General features: G+C 42.5%; 1 protein-coding gene across 1 annotated transcript in view; it reads left to right on the forward strand.

The window, feature by feature from the left end:
• Positions 1-3,053: 3,053 nt before the first annotated feature.
• The window catches only part of LOC124259088, a 47,492-nt gene continuing 30,139 nt past the window's right edge, over positions 3,054-20,406 (forward strand). Inside the window, exon 1 of the mRNA XM_046693175.1 lies at positions 3,054-3,181. Within this exon, the coding sequence (XP_046549131.1) occupies positions 3,173-3,181 (9 nt within the window). The 5' untranslated portion in view covers positions 3,054-3,172. The remainder of the gene's footprint in view (positions 3,182-20,406) is intronic.

The following is a 20,406-nucleotide window of genomic DNA, read 5'->3' on the forward strand; positions in this document are numbered from 1 at the left end:
GCGGTTATATTTAGTAGTGAGCTTGGTCCACACGCTTCAAACACTGCATCTGCACATCCTCTTCATTTCAGATTGAACTAGTAATGTACGCATACTACATTCGCCGCTAAATATAGCTGTCCGCAGTCACTGTAGTCCTGTATGGAACCCGTGAAGATCCGGGTTCGAATTAATCTTCAGTAACCCAAGCCATTCGTCACCACTCGCCCCTTTCCGTAAACTCCAAGAAGACTCAATTCGTCACCACTCGCCCCTTTCCGTAAACTCCAAGAAGTCGCTATTCGGCTTGTCCCGGAATATCACGAGTTGGTCACGAATGTAACCCAAGCCTGTCGTACGAGGCGACTAACGGGATCGGGTGGTCAGGCTCGCTGACTTGGCTGACACATGTCATTGTCTCCCAATTGCGCAGATCGATGCTCATGCTGTTGATGCACTGGATTGTCTGGTCCAGACTCGATTATTTACGGACCTCCGACATATAGCTGGAATATTACTGAGTGTGGAGTAAAACTCTCACTCACCCTGTATGGTATCTTAATCAATTGGAGATGCTTTTCGTGATATACGTGAGTGATTGTGCATGATTTTATTCCGCTGTTGAGTAACGAGCGAACACTTTAACCACAAGCCTACTCCACCGTCCTTACGCCACATTTACTGCCGTAGAAATAAGAAGACCGTATGCACACGTGTTTGACGGTATCTAAAACCAAAATATACGTGAAGTGTATTTTTTCATGGTGATGTATGTGATACGAGTATCAAAGTTGGGTGTTTGGGACCTAAGGTTGCAGTGCTCTGTTACTTAACATGGCAGTGTTACGGTCTTAGGTCAGTAAAGTTATGATATTTTGGGGTCAAATCCAGTGTTCAAGTGAAATCTCTGACCTGACAGTTAATATCGACCCGGGGCAAGATCAGTTGCAATGTGTCGATATATCGATCGTTACATCCTCAATTTCGCTTGGGTGTTGAGTTTACTTAACGCCGTAACAACATTTCCTGCAATATGATCCCGATTTGTAAAACAATCGAGTATAGGGCCAGATAATCCAGTGATTGACATGATAAGAATCGAACTGCTCGACCGGGATACGATTCCATGGAGTCAACAAAACCTCCAAGCTTGACAACCCAATCCATGTAATCGCCACCGAGGACAAGCCATGGTTTGTAGGAGCCTATGAATCCCAGTAGCTTCTCATGAATATATAGGGACGGTAGGGTAGCCTAAGCCTAAGGGTTAAAGCGTTCGCTCGTCACCGTTGCATATTACCGTTATTCAAATTTGTGAACAGAACAGGGCACCGCCTAGCATTTGTCTGATGTTTATATAAGAAACAATACTGAACCGCACTGAGATATATTCCGGATTCAAAATCGTACGGACGGACGAACGAACGAGCTCGTCTCTGACCCTCGTTAAATAACGTTTAGGGATTACTAGTTAAATTAGGGTAGGCTAATGGTTTAAGCGTCCGTTCATCACGCTGAAGACCCGAGTTCGATTCCCCACATGGGTACAATGTGTGAAGCCCATCTCTGGTGTCCACCGTCGTAATATTGCTGGAATATTGCTAAAAGCGGCGTAAAACCATGCTCACTCACTCACTTATTCCACATGGATATATTGTCACGCATAATTCATATTTGCTGTTTCAGCAGCTGTAGGTTATTCACATCATAATGCCAGCCCCGAGATAACGAGGGAATATGAAGATATATATATTAGGGCGGCATGTAATACCTGACACGATGGTTACTTCAGCCTGCCACGGTGATTTATAACATTAACAGAGATAGCGATGGGAACGATGTGTTACATTCATTAGCTGTTGTCACCTTGGAGTCATTGGCAAGCGCTGTGTATTCACGTGGGCGCTGTTTTAAGTGTGCTCACTGTTGGTGCACGTCCACTACGGGAGCGGCAGGCAGTCGGTGTGAGTTTGGATCAATAGATGGTTGTATTGTGTTGGGAGGGACTGGCTTTACAAGGCATTTCCTGGGGTCGAGGTGGTGGTTCGGTTGAGGTACGGGGAGCTTGGGGGCAAGGAGTAAAATGCTTAGGATACTGGGAAACAGAAACTTGAGGAGAAAGTGATTGGAGAAAACGTTAGGAGACGGGAGTGGAGACGAGGGAGTGTGGAGGAATGGGTAAACATGAGCGGGAACAGGGAGTATGAATTATGTGTTAGAGGACGTGTTTGAGTAAGAGATGATATAGTGAGTGAGTAAGGTTTTACACGGCTTTTAGCAATATTCCAGCAATACCACGTCTGAGGACACCAGAAATAGGCTTCACACATTGTACCCAGGTGGGGAATCGAACCCGGGTCTTCAGCGTGACGAGCGGATGCTTAACCATTAAGCTACCCCACCGCCCCTGAGAGAAGGGAAAGCTAAAGCTAAAGGGAAAATGGTCTAAAACCAACGTTAAAAACACTACAATGTTATTTCAATGAGACAATATTGTATATATTTCCAAACTAAAAGTAGAGCATGGGTTACACAACAACAGGAAGTGCCTTAGGGAGAGGCATATATAACTCCTACATACAACAAGTTTCCAGTTGTTACCGCTCAGCAAAATAAACGAAGTTGAATGGTGTACCAGAGAAAACAATCCCCACAGGCGCGCGCGTCATACACCCACACCACGACATTGGGAGAAAGCCAGGAACGACCTATCTCTGAGTGAAACCTAGATCGTAATGTGCAAATCGTGCTGTCTGCGTTTACCATGGCACATATGTGTAAATATAAAAGATATCAACGAAACGGTCCCAAGCACGGGTTTCCTGCTCACGTAACCACTGTCGTCACTGACATCCCCGACCCGTACACATCCTCGCGCACCATCAACAATCAAATATGACGTCTTACCCCTTGTGGAGATCCCCCACACTACCTCCCCACTTCTGCCGAACCGACCCTCCCCTCAGTCGACTTCTGGGACATGATTGGAGGAAGCCTAACACTTCGAATGCTGTGTGGTTTAGGCAAATAGAAGGTGCCACTGACTAGCCAATCAGCGTCCACTTCCGGTCCACCTGTAGACCCCATGCGACGGCGTGATGTTGTAGGTTGATACTGGCGTGTTGTAAACGAGAACATAGTCTGTGAATCTTCTCTAATAAGACTGGACGCCACTTAGCAGCTAAAGCACAAAATGAAAAAGGTAAGCCTGTGATATTTTAATAACGTCGTTTTTCTTCTGTTCATATGGACTATTCAATGAACATACACATGAATATTGTTTTAATAATTAGAATGGGCATATTTATACTGCGCCCTATCTTTACCATAAAACCACGCTCAAAGCGGAATATAGCATAAAAATACTGTATATTTATGAAATACAGAAAGAAACTCATGACGGATCGATGAAGATGGGTCAGTTTATGTCAAAGTTGGTTATATTGATTTTTCTTATATATAATCCACATGTTTATCAAAGTTGTTCTCGGTACTATTGCCTCGTGCATACTCTAGATCTGAGGGAGGGTCATGGATTGACCTCAAGGTTTTCATTTCGATGTTTTTATCCAAACAAAGATTGGCATGCTTTAGATACTCGATATTCATTTCGACAAACGTAACGGTTTGTTAAAATACAACGAGAAATTCTCATCTATCCTTTGTTCTTTGGAGCTCGAGGATGTGCATGTGATTCTTGCCTCGCGGATTTCTCGTCACACGTTTTATGTAAATAGGTCGATTTACAGATACAGGTGTTGTAGACACACCTGCTCCGAAACACTCTGACATCTCAAACTTTAAAGGCGTGATGGGATAGTCTTGTAGTTTAAGCGTTCGCTCGCCAAGCCGACGTCCCGTGTTCGATTCTCCATATGCGTGTATTAGAAGTCCATTTGTTGAGTCCCCGCCGCGGTATTACTGGGATGTTAAACGGTGTTATACGAACCTCTGATACCCATTCACATAGTCGGCACTTATTGTTTCCCTTCCGGGATAAAACGGTTTAAGAGATTAAGTATGGCACGGAGTAAGTATATTTAAACAGCGTCGAAGTGGGTATCAATGATACATTTGCGGCAGTATATAACATTGGTCCGACTAGAAGAGGCACACACACAAATACACGAGCACGTCACCGTATATAAGCGCTACACTCTTGAAGACGATGGTACGCAATTTCACCACCGCTACCTATAACACTTTCACATGTTAGTTCCTCCTCTGGTTATTTCCATATTTGTAGGGCGGTGGGGTAGCCTAGTGGTTTAAGCGTTTGCTCGTCATGCCCAAGACCCGGGTTCGATTCCCCACATGGGTACAACGTGTGAAGCCCATTTCCGGTGTTCCCCGCCGTGATATTGCTGGAATATTGCTAAAAGCGGCGTAAAACCATCATCGCTCACTCACCCTTAATTGAACGAAAGTGTCTAGGTTTGATGTTTCACCATGACAACCTTATTGATGTTCCTTGAGCCTCCTCCTCCTCCTGCACGACGTTTGACCTGTACAAGACCAGTTATCATTTTATTCATCAATCATATGACCAGTCACGTACCAACGGAACGGACGCGACATTATACTTCCCCAAACCAGAGTTGTAGTCTTAATCTGAATTTCATGTTCTGATGACCAAGAAACGGATTAAACGCATGTTTTTGAGATCTATTCGCCAGTAGACATTTCACTGGCTCGGATTTAATGATTCGTTGACTGAATTCGTGGGATGATTGAATCATAAATCCTATCGCTGATACACATTAGAGTCAGGTTGTGTTTAAATGTCATCACGGGGATTTTCGTTTGTCGACTTCATTAACCAACAATGAGATCTGCTTGAATGGATCTCGTATTTAAGAGGTTCAATTTTCAATGTCAATATTTGAAAATCACCACAAAACATTATAGATTATATATGTATTACATTCATGTTTACCTAAAGGCTGTATGTGGATCAGTCAGTTAAAACGAAGCAATGCAAAGATACAGCTGTAAAAGAATCGGATGATAGTTCTTTCGATTTCTAGATTAGCCGTGGTTTTGATAGTTTAGGGGTTTGTTGTCAGGTTCTCAACTAACACGATGGGATATAACTGAAATGGGCTGCTATTCCAAATACACCTCACACTGAGCCATTGCACATTCCATGAGTGAGTGAGTGAGTGAGTATGGGTTTACGCCGTGTTAGCAATAGTCCAGCAATATAGGGTTTACGCCGTTTTTGCAAACCACTAGGCTCCAGCCCATTCGATTCCAAGATTCTACATGTCTTGAGAGGAATAGCTTCGCCGCGCTCACGCACGCACGCACGAGAAAACGTTTTACGATTCTACTTCACCGTTGAGAAAGTGACTTCGTTTCCTTGGTGTACCGTGTTATGTTTGGGGTTACGCTTTTTCTATAAGTGTGGGTTCGAATCCAGAATAAGATGCCACCTCCAAAACTCGTAGAAAGTCTACTTTACAGTACAACCAGAAATTATTGAAAATTTAAAGATTGTAATTTATGTATTTTCTCACTCATTACTCACGTATTAAATGTGAATATTAGCAGAACATAACTCCAGATTCAAAGACAGTTAGTATTTTGTCAAGTCACCATGGGCAGCAATGCAGGCTTCAATGCGGCGGGGCATACTACTGATACTTCAAAGAAGTAAGAAAGTCGTGGCCCATGCTGTCCCAATATCGGACCACCTCTTCTTTCATTTCAGCAATATTTGTCAGATTTTTCTTATTGACACTTTCCTTCATAAGTCCCCAAACATTTTCTATTGGATTTAGGTCAGGGCTATAGCTTGGCCAATCTAATAATGTCATATTTTGGGTCCGAAACCAGGCCTGTGAATGCTTTGAACGATGTTTTGGGTCGTTGTCCTGCTGGAAAATCCAAAAAGTTCCATAGAAAACGTAAGCAAATGGAAGTAAATGTCCGTCGAGAATATCTGTGCACCGCTCACTGTTCATATTCCCTTCAAATACACAGCGGGGCGTTGCCCCTAACACAGATATGCCACCCCACACGTTAAATTTCGGGCTGTACTTTGGGCGCTGATACAAAGGTTTTTTCAGTTTGTTTGGTCCAGAATTTCAGTGTATTAGGAAACAGCCACACAGAACTTTCATCTGAGAAAATCACATTGTCCCAGTTAAAATTTCTATGCTGTAAGTACCAGTTCAACCTTCGCTCCTTTTGTTCAGGTTTCATGATCGGTGATTGAATTCCTCGACTTTTCTGCCAACCTATTGCATGCAGCTCAGTTCTAATTGTCTCCTTACAGACACCCACAGTTCCTCTATCAATCATATCCAGCCTTAAGTTTTCTAAACTCCTTCGTTTGTTGTTAGAAACAAGAATACCAAGCCGCCTCCTGTCACCGACAGTCAATTTTCTGGGCCTACCTGCGCCTCCCTGGTGCTCAATGCCATATCCATTTGCAATATTTTTCAAAACACGATAAACAGTGGACAAAGGGATGCTTACAAACGTTTGGTTACCGGGTTGAATATGGCGACAACCATGATGAACTATGGCCTAGAATTACCACTGTGAAAACTATGACATGTGACGCTTTTAGTTAGCGGGTTGAACACAGCTGATCTTAACCATTAGGTAATATTAATATGTGTAATACGTTTTTATGTGTGGAGTCAAGTGGGCATGCTGATTTAATCATAAACATTTAGTAATATTTTAATCATTTTGGGTAGACCGCACTTAAAATGAGGCGGAAATGAAATGGACCTTTATATTAGGCGGTATTTTGGTAGTCTACCTGAAGGGTACATCAAACATATTAAACGTGTGTGCTCGTATTCGCTAATGGCCTTGAAGGATACAGGTGTGAATAGGTTCTACAGGTGCTAACAGTCTCACGTTCATGGTTAATTTGGGAGTGTTTCACGTAAACCATCTACAAACTCAAAGCCGTATTCATTAATATAAACTACAGATGCTAATTGATTTTCGTTTCATAATTTAAGCGTTTTATGATTTATGTCTCGTTTGAATATGAAAGCCATGTGCATTAGCCTTCTGTACTTTGTACATCACGTCATACAACATATATACGAACAGATAATATTCATACTGAACAGGGGGCGGTGGGGTAGCCTAGTGGTTAAGGCGTTCGCTCGTCACGCTGAAGACCCGGGTTCGATTCCCCAGATGGGCACAATGTGTGAAGCTCATTTCTGGTGTCCCCGCCGTGATATTGCTGGAATATTGCTAAAAGCGGCGTAAAACTAAACTTACTCATAAACGTATAAACTCACTCACTCATACTGAACAGTGATTCCAGTGGCCTTAAGTACTAGGAATAGAACCACTTGTCTGTCAGTCAAAACATTCAACATTCATACATATTCATGTAAAGAACAAAATGCTTCGTAAATGGAAATACATATCTCTTGCACGATCCGAAAGTCATTATACATCCTTGCATTGATTTTCCGTGTGAGGAGAAATGTCAAAAACGTCCTTTGTTATCCAGGGATGGGGATGATGATAAGGATTGTTACAGTTTGTGCTCTAATCGATTAGGTTCGTCTTATGCTCCAACTATCGGTCTGTCTGTCCAGACTCGATAATTTTCACAGTCATAACGAAACTTCAATATGGCTGACAGTTGCTGAAAACAACATTCACCCACTCACTCTCTGGTCTGAAAGGAGATCGCAGAGTTGCATCCCTCTGAAGTTCCCAAAACCAATAATTTTGGTGTGTATGCACAATACTCACGCTCTTGGATTTTACTAAATGTAAATGTGTTTTACCTTCATCAGTGACCCGTGAAGATCCGGGTTAGAACTGGTCTTCAGCAACCCACGCTTGTCGTAAGAGGCGACTAACGGGATCGGGTGGTCAGGCTCGTTGACTTGGTTGACACATGTCATCGTATCCCAACTGCGCAGATCGATCATCATGCTGTTGATCACTGGATTGTCTGGTCAAGACTCTACAGACCGCCGTCATATAGCTGGAATATTGCAGAGTGCGGCGTAAAACAAAAAACAAACAAAACCTGCATCAGTTGAGGCTTGTACCCCGACATGAAGCTGACATACTGAGCATACCGTACTGGAATACTCTCTAAAACAGCGTCAAACCAATCTCTCCTTCCATCTCGAGGTCATACAACAGTGGCGAGAGCAGGAAACCGCGCCTATCGATCTGCCTTCAATGGCGGATTTTGCTCTTAACAAAAGCAAACAATAGTATAGACCGATCCCGGTGTATTATTGTATTGTCTGCTCCCTCCCTCCATCCCTGACGGGTGAGACAAGGCGTTGATTCAGTGTATTATTGTGGAGGCAGATCCACAATCAATGCATCGGGTTTTGTCGGCCAAGGTTCAGAGGGTTATCAAGAAATGTTGTATTAACAGACCAGATGTTAATATGATGCTATTTTCTACGAAAGATACCCTAAAACCCCTGTGTACCTTGGGTGTTTTATTGAAATGGTATAGCAACAGCTTTATAAACGGCAGATTAATATTTGCATAGATTTGATAAAATACTACTGTCGCGATGATAAATCTTTACAGATCAAGTAGGATAAAGGTGGGCGTTGTCGCCGGTTCGTTTCCTGTCATGAGTGGGACAGTAGGGTAGCCAAATGGTTAAAGTGTTTGCTCGTCAGGCCGAAGATCCGGGTTCGATTCCCCACATGGGTACAATGTGTGAAGCCAATTTCTGGTGTGCCCCCGCCGTGATGTTGCTGAAATCACTCCTGTCATGAGTTCAATTCTCTCACTTGACTATGACTGACTGACTGAGTTTTGGTTTTACGCCGCTTTTAGCAATATTCCAGCAACATCACGGCGGGGGACACCAGAAATGGGCTTCGCACATTGTACCCATGTGGGATTCGAACCCGGGTCTTCGGTGTGACGAGCCAACGTTTTAACCACTAGGCTACCCCACCGCCCCACTTGACTATGAACTATATGTTTAAATAATACTGAAACGACGATTACAACACTTGACAATGTACTATGTCATTCAAGCTATTTTACGGCGATCTGTAAGCATGTCTGACTTCCTCAAACGAGTGAGTGAAAGCATGAACACCGAGCCCTGAGGTCTTAAGACCGTGACACAGTCAGTCAAGTCATGGCACTTCACCGCCGCTTCCAAACTGTAGGCGACGTTTGACGTATAGACTCTTATGACGTATTCGTGACGTATTCAGAACTGGATCCGCCCACAAGTGAAATCATTAAATCCTTATCGTTCTAGTATCATTATTCTCTCGTCTTAAGGGTTTCTTGATAAACGAAAACTACAAGGAACGAAACACTCTTTGGTCCAAAAATAGTCACGTCATTCACCTGCTGCTGAAATTTGACATATCACTCACAAACTCACATTGGGGGGCCTGGGAAGGAAAATTGTAATCATACTTGATATCTTATCAAACGCCATCCCAGAGCTACTGGTTTGATACCACAGAAGCATTGTGGCAATGGTATATAGATTTGGGGGACAGAATGCTCTGATTTGCATTGGTGACCAGATTCCTGCTGGTATTGGTTCTGAAGAACAGTCGTCCTCAAGAGTGTCAATCAATACGAAATACATCATAGATGTTACACATGAGTGAGTGAGTGAGTTGGGTTTTACGCCGCTTTTAGCAATATTCCAGCAATATCACGGCGGGGGACACCAGAAATGGGCTTCACACATTGTACCAATGTGGGGAATAGAACTCGGGCCTTCGGAGTGACAAGCGGACGCTTTAACCACTAGGCTACCCCACCGACCCGTTACACATGATGAAGTACAGATAATTTGCTAAGTGAAGGAGTGCGTTGATTGTGATGTGGCCTAAACTGTATTCCACTTGTATCACGACGAGGAGGAAAGCCCTGAGTGATGCAGTCCTAAGACATTTACATATGTGGTGCCAAGAAACCTACAAACATAATTGGGGCAAACGAATATTCGAACCTCAATCACAAGTTCCTGGCGTGCCAAAGGGACGCTACTCTTTACAGCAAAAGGCAGCGCCTCCGACGACTGGTACACACGTGTCCCCAATTTCGTTGAGAGTATTTCACGAGTTGATACAAGAAACCAAAATCATGCATATTACCGTAATTGCAAAGTGTTCGCTCGTCACGATGAAGATCCGGGTTTGATTCCCCACAAGGGTTCAACGTGTGAAACCCATTTCTGGTGTTCCCCGCCTTTGATATTGCTGGAATATTTCTAAAGGGGATCTACAACCATACTCACTCATCATTGTTTGGGGTCAAATCATTTTTTCAAGAGTATACTTTCTTTTGACCTGTAGTGTAGATCCTTGTCACGTAGGGACGGTGGGGTAGCCTAATGGTTCAAATGTTCGCTCGTCACACTGAAGACCCGGGTTCGATTCCTTACATGGATACAACGTGTGAAGCCCATTTCTGGTGTCCCCCGCCATGTTATCATTGGAATATTGCTAAAGGCGGCGTAAAACTAAACTCACCCACTCACTTCTTGCCGTTTGTTTCTGGAGAATGTAAAACCATTACATGTACACCTTACAACAAATGTCGAGCAATAACCATCGGTTTATGTACAGCCGATTCAGTTTCGAGGCATGATCTCACGCCGAAGACCCGGGTGTTCGATTCCCCACATGGGCACAATGTGTGAAGCTCATTTCTGGTGTCCCCTGCCATGATATTGCTGGAATATTGCTAAATGCGGCGTAAAACTAAACTCAGTCAGTCAGTCAGTCGAGGCAAAATCCATGAAAAACATAACAATAGTATCTCCGCCGATACACTCGATTCAGTGATGTTGGAGATGTTGCACTCACACGACGTCCAACGTTGCCATTGACGTCCCGAGTCGTCTATTTCAGTCTGATTCCCCCAGATGTCCAAGATAACCAATAAGTTAGCCCACGAACACAGGACACAGTACCGAGAGGCAAAGTTTAATCTGATTAATACGGTAACAATCTCATTTCACCTGTTATTGGTATCAAGATTAGAGTGAAATACAATACCATCTGGACTGCCCACCTGGTCGCTGATCAGATTCAGGCAGCCATACCTCGAGCACGGGGGTGGGGATAATTGGGGCGGGGAAGATAACTCATGGTAATTTTGTACCTAATGTAGATATCACGAGAGTAAGGAAACTCTCATAAGTAACGATTCTGCAAATGAACAATTTCATCACAGAAAGTCCTTGACGTTGTCGCCACCTCATATTATCCAGATTTCTAAATCTGATCAGTCGTGTACAATATTCACCTTTGCTACAGCTACGCCCCGAGTTGATACTAGCTGGACCTTCAATAATGGTAATTTAAGTGACGGAATTATAGGATTCATGGTGACAAGATGATTCACGGTATTGGTATGGAGTTTGTGGAATCTAGTTCAGACGCCAACAGATTTGAGTGATTTCTCCCACCTAATTGTTGTAATTGTTGCCATCTATTTGAAGTTGTGTAGGTTTGACTTGTTAAATGTGAATAATTAATGGGAAGTTAATTCATGGTTCGGAATACACTGCCACAACAACAGTCCGACGTCGCTCGCTATTAAAAAATATTTTAATGAAAACTCCTATTTTGTTAAAATTAAAGGTGAACCGGTAAATCAACCTAGATTTCTTAATAGCAGGGTCATTATTAATTGAGGAGCTAAAACAATCGCCCTTTTCACATGTATAAATAACAATAAGTATTTTTCTCCGATTTCATCTTATCTTTAAATCAACAATTAATGAATCGAATAATCTCAATTATGAATCTGAACAAAAACACAGCTATTTCAACGGTGCAAAAAAAAGCCTGCTTTGATATGCAAACTCAAAATGAAATCAAATCTCTTTCTCATATATAAAACTGATCTACGGCAAGATCTGGAGACACCGCCATAGATGTTTGTATTTGGTGTAGAATGCGTGGGTTTCTGAGAAAATCAAATGTCAATTTTCTAATGAAAAACTGAAAAGATCGGCTTCATTTCATTACTGCCTTGATTCGAATTGGATTTAACTTCTTTAGCAAACAGCAACAGAATACAAATATACCCTCCGAGTTAACCCTTTCGGTCATAGATGCCATGTTGCTTTCCAACAAGATGTATCAATCGTAAAGGCGCGAAAATCGTTTTCACATTTGGATTTAATCGAATTATATTCGGTTTCGAGTTACAGAAATCAGATATGCTAACATAAAAGCAGAATAATTCATAAGCCAACCAGTGCAGTACACGATGGCTGTAATTACAAGGTCTGTGTTGGGCCGACTTTAATAGCTAAGCGTCCATCGGGAATAGAGTACAATTGTGTCTAAGCCAGGATCTATCTGACAATGTCGTCTGGCAATCACAATCGATTACGACAGTCTTTACAGTGCATGTGTTCGATCAGTACATTCATGGGGACGCTGTTGTGCCCGTGTCTGTTGCGGTAATATTTGCTTGGTTTTCTGGTTTGTCAATGAGGTGAGGTGAGGTGAGGTGAGGTGAAATTGGGTTTAACGTCGTACTTGAGAATATTTCGCTCATATGACGACGTGCATGCGTGTGTATGTGTATGTGCGGCTGCTTGTACTAGCCCAGACTTAAGCTGGTTTTATAGTGCTAGCCCACTGAGATACCATGCCGCAGTGAAGCATGAATACCCCACTCAGACACATTATACTGACTCCGAGCCGACCAGTCCTTGTTGTACCCATATACAGACCAACGTGGGAAATCTACCAACAGTTATTTGATAATGATCATGACAGCTTGGTATGACGCGGCCGGGGATCGAACCCGCGACCTTCCGCACTCCGGGCGGACGCTCTAACCACTACACCACGGAGGCGGTCTTTGTCAATGAAGATTTAGATATACATACAAAAAGATAACAAAAAACATAACAACAAAATACAATATATCAGAAGTCGCTGTCCATGAAATTGTCCATCTGTGTTGACAGAATAATTATAGTCATGTGAAGAAATCGGGTTTTCTTTGATTTTGTTTGTGTGCGTGGTAAATATTCAAAACGTTTGATCAGTCACAGGAAAGTGGTATAGTTTGGTTGTTGTTTAACGCCGCATTCAGCAATATTCCAGCTATATGGCGGCGGTCTGTAAATAATCGAGTCTGGACCAGACAATCCAGTGATCAACAACATAAGCATCGATCTACGCAAGTGGGATGCGATGACATGTGTTAACCAAGTCAACGAGTCTGACCACCCGGTCCCGTTTGTCGCTCTTAAAAGCATGGGTTACTGAAGACCAATTCTAATCCTGATCTTCACGGGTCACAGGAAGGTGAGCTACGAACCTTTTCTGGGCCGAACCTGCCCGTGTCTAGCGTGCTATACATGTATATCTACTTTGGAGCACACCCTCTGTTATGCTCAGTCGGTTAAAGCTGACATAGAACAGCGGCCCATTATCAGTCGTCTCTAATGCTGGTATCCGTTATAGGTGGGTAACATGGCCAACCTTATTTGGTGATGCAACTTATTGCCATGGTAATGGTCACATTAAATGATAACGATTTAATTAAACAACAGACGTATTAGTATCCTGTTACTGCTGCCTCGCTACAGAATCCTCTACTGCTGTTTGGAACACATTCAAAGCCGAGCAACTGAAGAAATGAGAATCCAAATGGAAAAACCGATTGAGCTTTTGTCAAATTTCAGCTTGTTATTACACAATACTTGATCAAATACGGCAATTTGGAATCTGAATTTAAATAAAATTCCGTTTTATCCTAACAGCTGTAATCCATTTTAGAGGATAAGTTAATTTCGGGTCTCATAAATCTCCCTTCTGAATACATTGGACTAACTTGCAAGTGCGAGGGTTCACTTTTCACATTATCAGTTCTAGCGAAGGCAGGGCCTTGATTAAACGTCCGTTACAGTTTCACAGATTTGGAAAGTAAATGAAATTAATGATTCTGTCTAATATAAGCGTGAGCGGGTATCAGTTCCAGACACGATCCTAGTCTGTTTGCCCCTATTTCTAGAAGCATGAAATGTATCTGTCGTTCAGATATGCCATTACACCATATCGCTGCTCTCCGATATTGCCTGTCAGTTATACAGCCTCGGAATGACTCTACCATAGTCATTCGGAGCCCTTCGGCTAAATCCGTCAAAGGCTGAGACACGTCGAGTAGCATTTGAGAAGGGATAATATTTTGTTTTTCACGCTCATAACCCACTACAAAAACGATATTTACTCAAATAATTTTTCATTCTTTGTGATTTTGTTTGTAGTTATGTGGCCTCGCTTGAATGACATGTGAGTGTTGCAGCTGGAGTTTTTGAAATCGTGGAACTGGATTTGGGCAGTTTTGACTGTCACACGCTTAAGCAGTTTCAACTTGTCTTCACACTACCGAAGATAATACGTCAAGTCTCTCACATTCCCTACACCTGTGAAGGTCCGGGTTAGAATATTGATCTTCAGCAGCCCATGCTTGTCGTAAGAGGACTAACGGGATCGGGCGGTCAGGCTCGCTGACTTGGTTAACACATGTCATCGTATCACAATTGCGTAGATCGATGCTCATGATGTTGATCACTGGTTTATCTGGTCCAGACTCGACTATTTACAGACCGCCACCATATAGCTGGAATATTGCTGAGTGTGGCGTTAAACAACAAACCTACCAACCAACCACATCCCATGCAAAACACGTAAGGATCTGTTGAACTTTTACGAAGTGTACATATAAGTTTCTAACTGGATTCTTAAATCTCAACCGAGGTATCGCTTAACCGTCATTCACGACAACCATGAGAATTATTTACGATTACATAGTAAGCTGATCGTATATTTATTTCAACAATGGGAACTGCAAGTATTTATGTTTATTAATCTTCAAATCGAAATTTGCGTACGCAACTTTAAACATGAGGCCATCAAACAATTGAAACTTTAATTGATAAAATTTTAAATAATGAGCTTCTTAATTGATAATGTAATCTCCAAGTTTCGGCATATTGGGCATTTTCATATTGTTGCACCAAATGCCCTTAATGACGAGATAATCAAATATGTCAATTATGGAATTAGAATTTGCTCACAGTAGCCTAAGCTTATTGTACTGGTGTCGTGATCAGACAACTCAACGTTATACTTTACTTAAAGAATATCATTTATATCATTAATCAAGGGATTTATATCACTATCGAGGGACTGCAAGGGAGTGGTGACACGGGAAAGTTGATTATTGTTCCGGAATCAAAGGTTCAGTTGATTTCTCCGACTTCAGTTACATTGTGCTTGATGTATTATATTTTCTTGATGTATAAATTATTTTGCATAATGACCTGTATTTGCGTCAGTTTCATACCTTCACAATTAACAGTGTTTCCTGTCTCAGAATGAACAGCAACAATCGCGTGACGACATCTTAATCATTTTAACTGTGTCGCATTAGATCACGTGTTATTTTTATAACTGCTAGCCTCTGTGCATCGATCGATGGCGCCCTCTGTATCTTCGAAATTCCAACACCGTGTTGAATATAAACATTTCATTTGAATGCAATGAGTTTTATGAGGATATCTGAAACATTTAGATCATTATCATGTAATATTATACTCTCCAAGATCAATCTTATCCTGAAATAGATAATGAAGCCAGATTCTCTTGAAGTCGTGAAATGCCTTGTGGATCACATGTCAGCATATATATCACGATAACATTCTCTATTCGTGAAGTGGCAGTCGTATGGATAAAAACGCATGCAACAACGTTGTGTTTTCCAATGTTTCGATATGTAAAAAAAGGGGTTCAAGTGGAATTCTTAGCCTTAATTTTAAATGTTTCATAAATGTTTGTTTCTAATTCAGAGGTAAAGTTTGTTTTTAAGATCGCAATGAGTGTTTCTAATAGGTTTTTCTTTCCTGCATTTTTTTTCTATAAATCATGATCTTTCCAGTGTTTTTTTCTTTAAATTTTTAAAATGCTAAGTATCAATTCCAGGTGAATGAATAATAAAATGCACAATATGATTGTATGTATGTTAACACATTTCGAAAATCGCACAGGGCGCTTGGCTGGTTGAAGCGTTAGGCGGTCACGCCGAAGACCCGTGTTCGATCCCCTACAATGTGTGAAATCATGTTAGATGTTGCTAGAATATTGCTAAAAACGGCGTTAAACCCAATTCACTCACTAAACAATCGTTGTGGTTAAATCCCGATAGCCCGAGTGTTAGTGTGTTGTTTTATCAATACAGCTAATTATCGAGCCACAGCTAGAAGAGAAATAATATCAATGTAATTACAAGGGTTGATTTGTTTGTCAAGACGATGTCTCTAGGCGCTTCCTGATATCTGCGGTAGTGATTGTTGTAGAGTGGGTCAGACAGCGGTCAGCAGTGGCAATTAGCTTCTCTCTAGACATGGGATATATTGAAATAATCCTAGTTATTTTCTTACGGTAAATTATGATCTATATCTCACAGGCAGGATTAGTTTCGGAGATACGAGGGATGATGGATTTTAAACTTGATTGATATAAAATCTCTGATTATCTGTAATTTATACGATCGATAAATATGATAGATATATTTCATATGATATGGTACTGTATATATAATTATGGTGTAGTCTGTAACAGACAGACCCTGGAACAAGTACACTACTGAAGCCCATGCAAGTCTAGAATGTGTGACAGTTCAGGAACGAAGAAAGTCTATGGGCTCTCTTTTGTTATATCACTTTAAATAATTTTTGAACTGTTCTTTGTTGTAAAATATGGGTTTTAGAGACTAGATGTAAGTCTAAAATGTGGCAGTATGATATGGAACCTCGAAAAAGTGAGTCAGCATCAAGTAACGTCGCATCGGCCTTGTTTCAGCCATATAGCGACCATTGAGGGCGACCTTCACTATGGTGTGAAAAAGACAAAGTGGTCAATCAAACTCTCAAAAAACAAACGGATTTAAAGTCAAAATCAAGATAAAATAGCGTTTATGCCATAGCGTTTAGAAAATTCATACACGCGCACGCACGCATTCACGCACGTGCGCACGCTCACGTCTTGAAAGAACAGTAACATCACGGCCTGGGCCTAGATTTTCGAAGCTCTCTTAGCGATAAGATAGTCGTAAGTAAATGTTAATGTATGCTACTTACTTGGTTAAGGAAACAACACACTGAGGGTATTAGACCAGTGGTTTATCTGCCATATTGAGTTGAGTTGACGTATGTAGTTCTATTTTCTCCTGATGGATGTAGGGCTCAAGGACTGATAAAAGGAGAGATACGTATGCACGGGGGGTGGATTGAATATATTTTTGATAGATGAGTTATGTGGATGAAAAGAATGACGGAATGATAGGTGAATGAGAAAAGGGATAATTATTGAGACAGTGGTTTCAGTGTTTCTCACTTAGGGACCGTTCATAATTTATGGCGGTGTGTGTGTGTGTGTGTGTGTGTGTGTGTGTGTGTGTGTGTGTGTGTGTGTGTGTGTGTGTGTGTGTGTGTGTGTGTGTGTGTGTGTGTGTGTGTGGTTTGATGATTTTAAGGGGTCACTTATTTTGTTCTGGGGAGCTGGGGGTGGGGGTGGTGTCAGCAATTTTGTACATTAATATATGTTTAATATTATGCTTAGAATTTATGGGAAGGGGTGGGGGTCATTGATTTTGTACATGACATACAGGGGTCACTTCTTTTGTACATAAATTTTAGGGGTCCATTCATTGTACATGCTTCTCCATAAAAATCATCATTTCCCCCCCCCACACACACACACCATAAATTATGAACGGTCCCTTTCGCCGTGTCTAGAATATTCCTGGAATATCACGGTGGTGGCACCGGAAATCTGCTCCACATTTTGCCCCCATTTGTAGATTCGAACCCGGACACACAACGTTACGTCACTCCGTGCGGTTTTTTATGAGTCGTTTTTATTTCGTTCTTTTTTTTCTACTGTTTAAAGTCGAGCTCAGCTATTATCCGGTTGAATAAAATGCCGGATAGTAAACAACCCTGCCTTGCAACAGCATTGTGTAATCAATCCTGCCTTGGCCTGATAAACCAGTGGTTGATATCATGACCAACAACCGACGCCGTAGACATGCGATGACATTCAATCAACTATATCACCAAATCGGACCACCCGATCCATCAAATAGCCTCGTCCGACAATACGGCAGGCATAGCTCATGGCGGTGGGTTAAACTGGAGGTTAAAGCGTTCGCGCTGGATTCGATTCCCCACATGGGTACAATGTGTGAAGCCCATTTCTGGTGTCCCCTGTCGTGATATTACTGGAACATTGCTAAAAGTGGCGTAAAACTAAACTCACTCACTCACTCAGCAGGAGATCAGACTTTTGCCCAGATGTCCTTAACTTATTTTGAGTAGTATAGGGAGACTAGTGCGAAGGATCGAACAGGATGAATTCTACCGTTATAAATCCGACTCCGACATATGAGTATTATTGCGCCTCCTGGTGCCCACGAGAACCCCGACAAAATGAGCTTTATTGCATTCCCGGGAGTTGTTCGTCTGAGATGGTCCACGCGGAGACTAATGGTGTTAAGTCGTGCACACGATCCGATTTAATGGATGTAGATATCTATAATGGAATATAACTACCATTCGGACCCTTCTATCGATCGTGTATGAGTTTATTTTCAGAAGACTAGGCAATTGTCCTAAGGTGGAATGTTACAATCGCAGAATATGCTCAATATTCTTTTGTCTTGCACGTCATGACCAGTCGTTGGTGGCGTGTAACGTTTGCATTCTTGAACAAGTTCTGGTGGACCCGAATCTTAATCCAAGGTCAGCGGAATCAAACCTGAACCCACGGGATTCATCCCCACTCAACTCCTCCTCTATTTAGCCACCCTTCGGATATCACCCAACCAACAAACCACCGCTCTGACCCCCACCCCGTCCAGCCACTGCTTGGACCACCAACTCCATTCCTCCAGCCACAGCTCTTATCATCACATCACCCCTATAGCCACGGCTCGTGTCACCAGCCGTCCAACTACCGATCGCTTCACCACCCCCTATCCTTCCAGCAACAGCTCGGAACCTCACCCCCCTACAACCACTGTTTGAACTACAAGCCCCACCCCTAAAAGCCAAGGTTTGGACCACCTGCCCCATGCCTCCCGACACCGCTTGGACCACCCTTCCAGTCACCGCTTGGACCACCACCCTCATAGGCACTACTTGGACCACCACCCTTCCAGTCACCGCTTGGACCACCACCCTTCCAGGCACCGCTTGGACCACTACCCTTCCAGGCACCGCTTGGACCACCACCCTTGTGCTGATTCCGCCTTTTTTCTTCTCCGGATTCAAACCCAGTGTAAGGACAAGACCAGTTGTTTCCCCAAACGTCAATCGTATACAAGTCTCAGAAATATTAATCGTTGGTTCCAGTCGGAGTGTATTCCTAGTTTTGCCATTGGTGTGGGTTTAAAAAGAACTTTATCTTCCTCACGTATTAACCGGACACGCCTTGAAGTGACTGGAATACTGTTCCAAGCGCCATAAAAAGACACTCACTCATACAATACCGCCTGGAAAACATCACATAGAAGTGGAAACACGATTGATCGCTGTGATTAAATCGCGACAGTTGGTCTGAGAATCACGACTTTCCGGCAGTCTGGAAATACCACTGGGAAAAGTATCCAATCATGTTTGAGATATATAAAATACCTTAAATGGCGATGGTTTTCAGCCATAGTGCAATTGAAACTCGAACCAATTTCGTTAATCTGTCATGTAAGCGAGGACCAAATATGAACTCCAAGCAATCCGGGCTTGCAAGAAATACCGGCGGTGATTGGCAGTTCTTGTCTCAGATTACTGTATGTATTGGAATTCTCGACTGTCCAACACATCGCTATATAACTCCCCGTATCCATCAGCCATGAATCAAAGTTATTCGTCCTTTAGATTACACTCCAACAATAAACCTAGAACCGTCTCGTAACTTATCCGCAGACATCACTGATATATACTGAACAACATTAGAAACGCACCACCCATATAATACGAAGTATCCCCGTCAGTCTGAAATGTACCCATGATATCTGAGCATCGTCGGTGCATTTTAGTGTGGTGCGTTTCTAATGTTGTTCAGCATATTTTGAAGATGTAGAGCGCAGTTAGCTGCATTACCGCCACACATTTGGTTGCCGACTACACAGGTCGGGGGAGGTGAGGTGAGGTGAAATTGGGTTTAACGTCGTACTTGAGAATATTTCGCTCATATGACGACGTACATGCGTGTGTATGTGTATGTGCGGCTGCTTGTACTAGCCCAGACTGAAGCTGGTTTTATAGTGCTAGCCCACTGAGATACCATGCCGCAGTGAAGCATGAGTACCCCACTCAGACACATTATACTGACTCCGAGCCGACCAGTCCTTGTTGTACCCATTAATGCCGAGCGCTAGGCAGGGACCAA

This window comes from Haliotis rubra, unplaced genomic scaffold (assembly GCF_003918875.1).
Source record: "Haliotis rubra isolate DU_JTF1 unplaced genomic scaffold, ASM391887v1 Scf71, whole genome shotgun sequence".
Classification (NCBI taxonomy): domain Eukaryota; kingdom Metazoa; phylum Mollusca; class Gastropoda; order Lepetellida; family Haliotidae; genus Haliotis; species Haliotis rubra.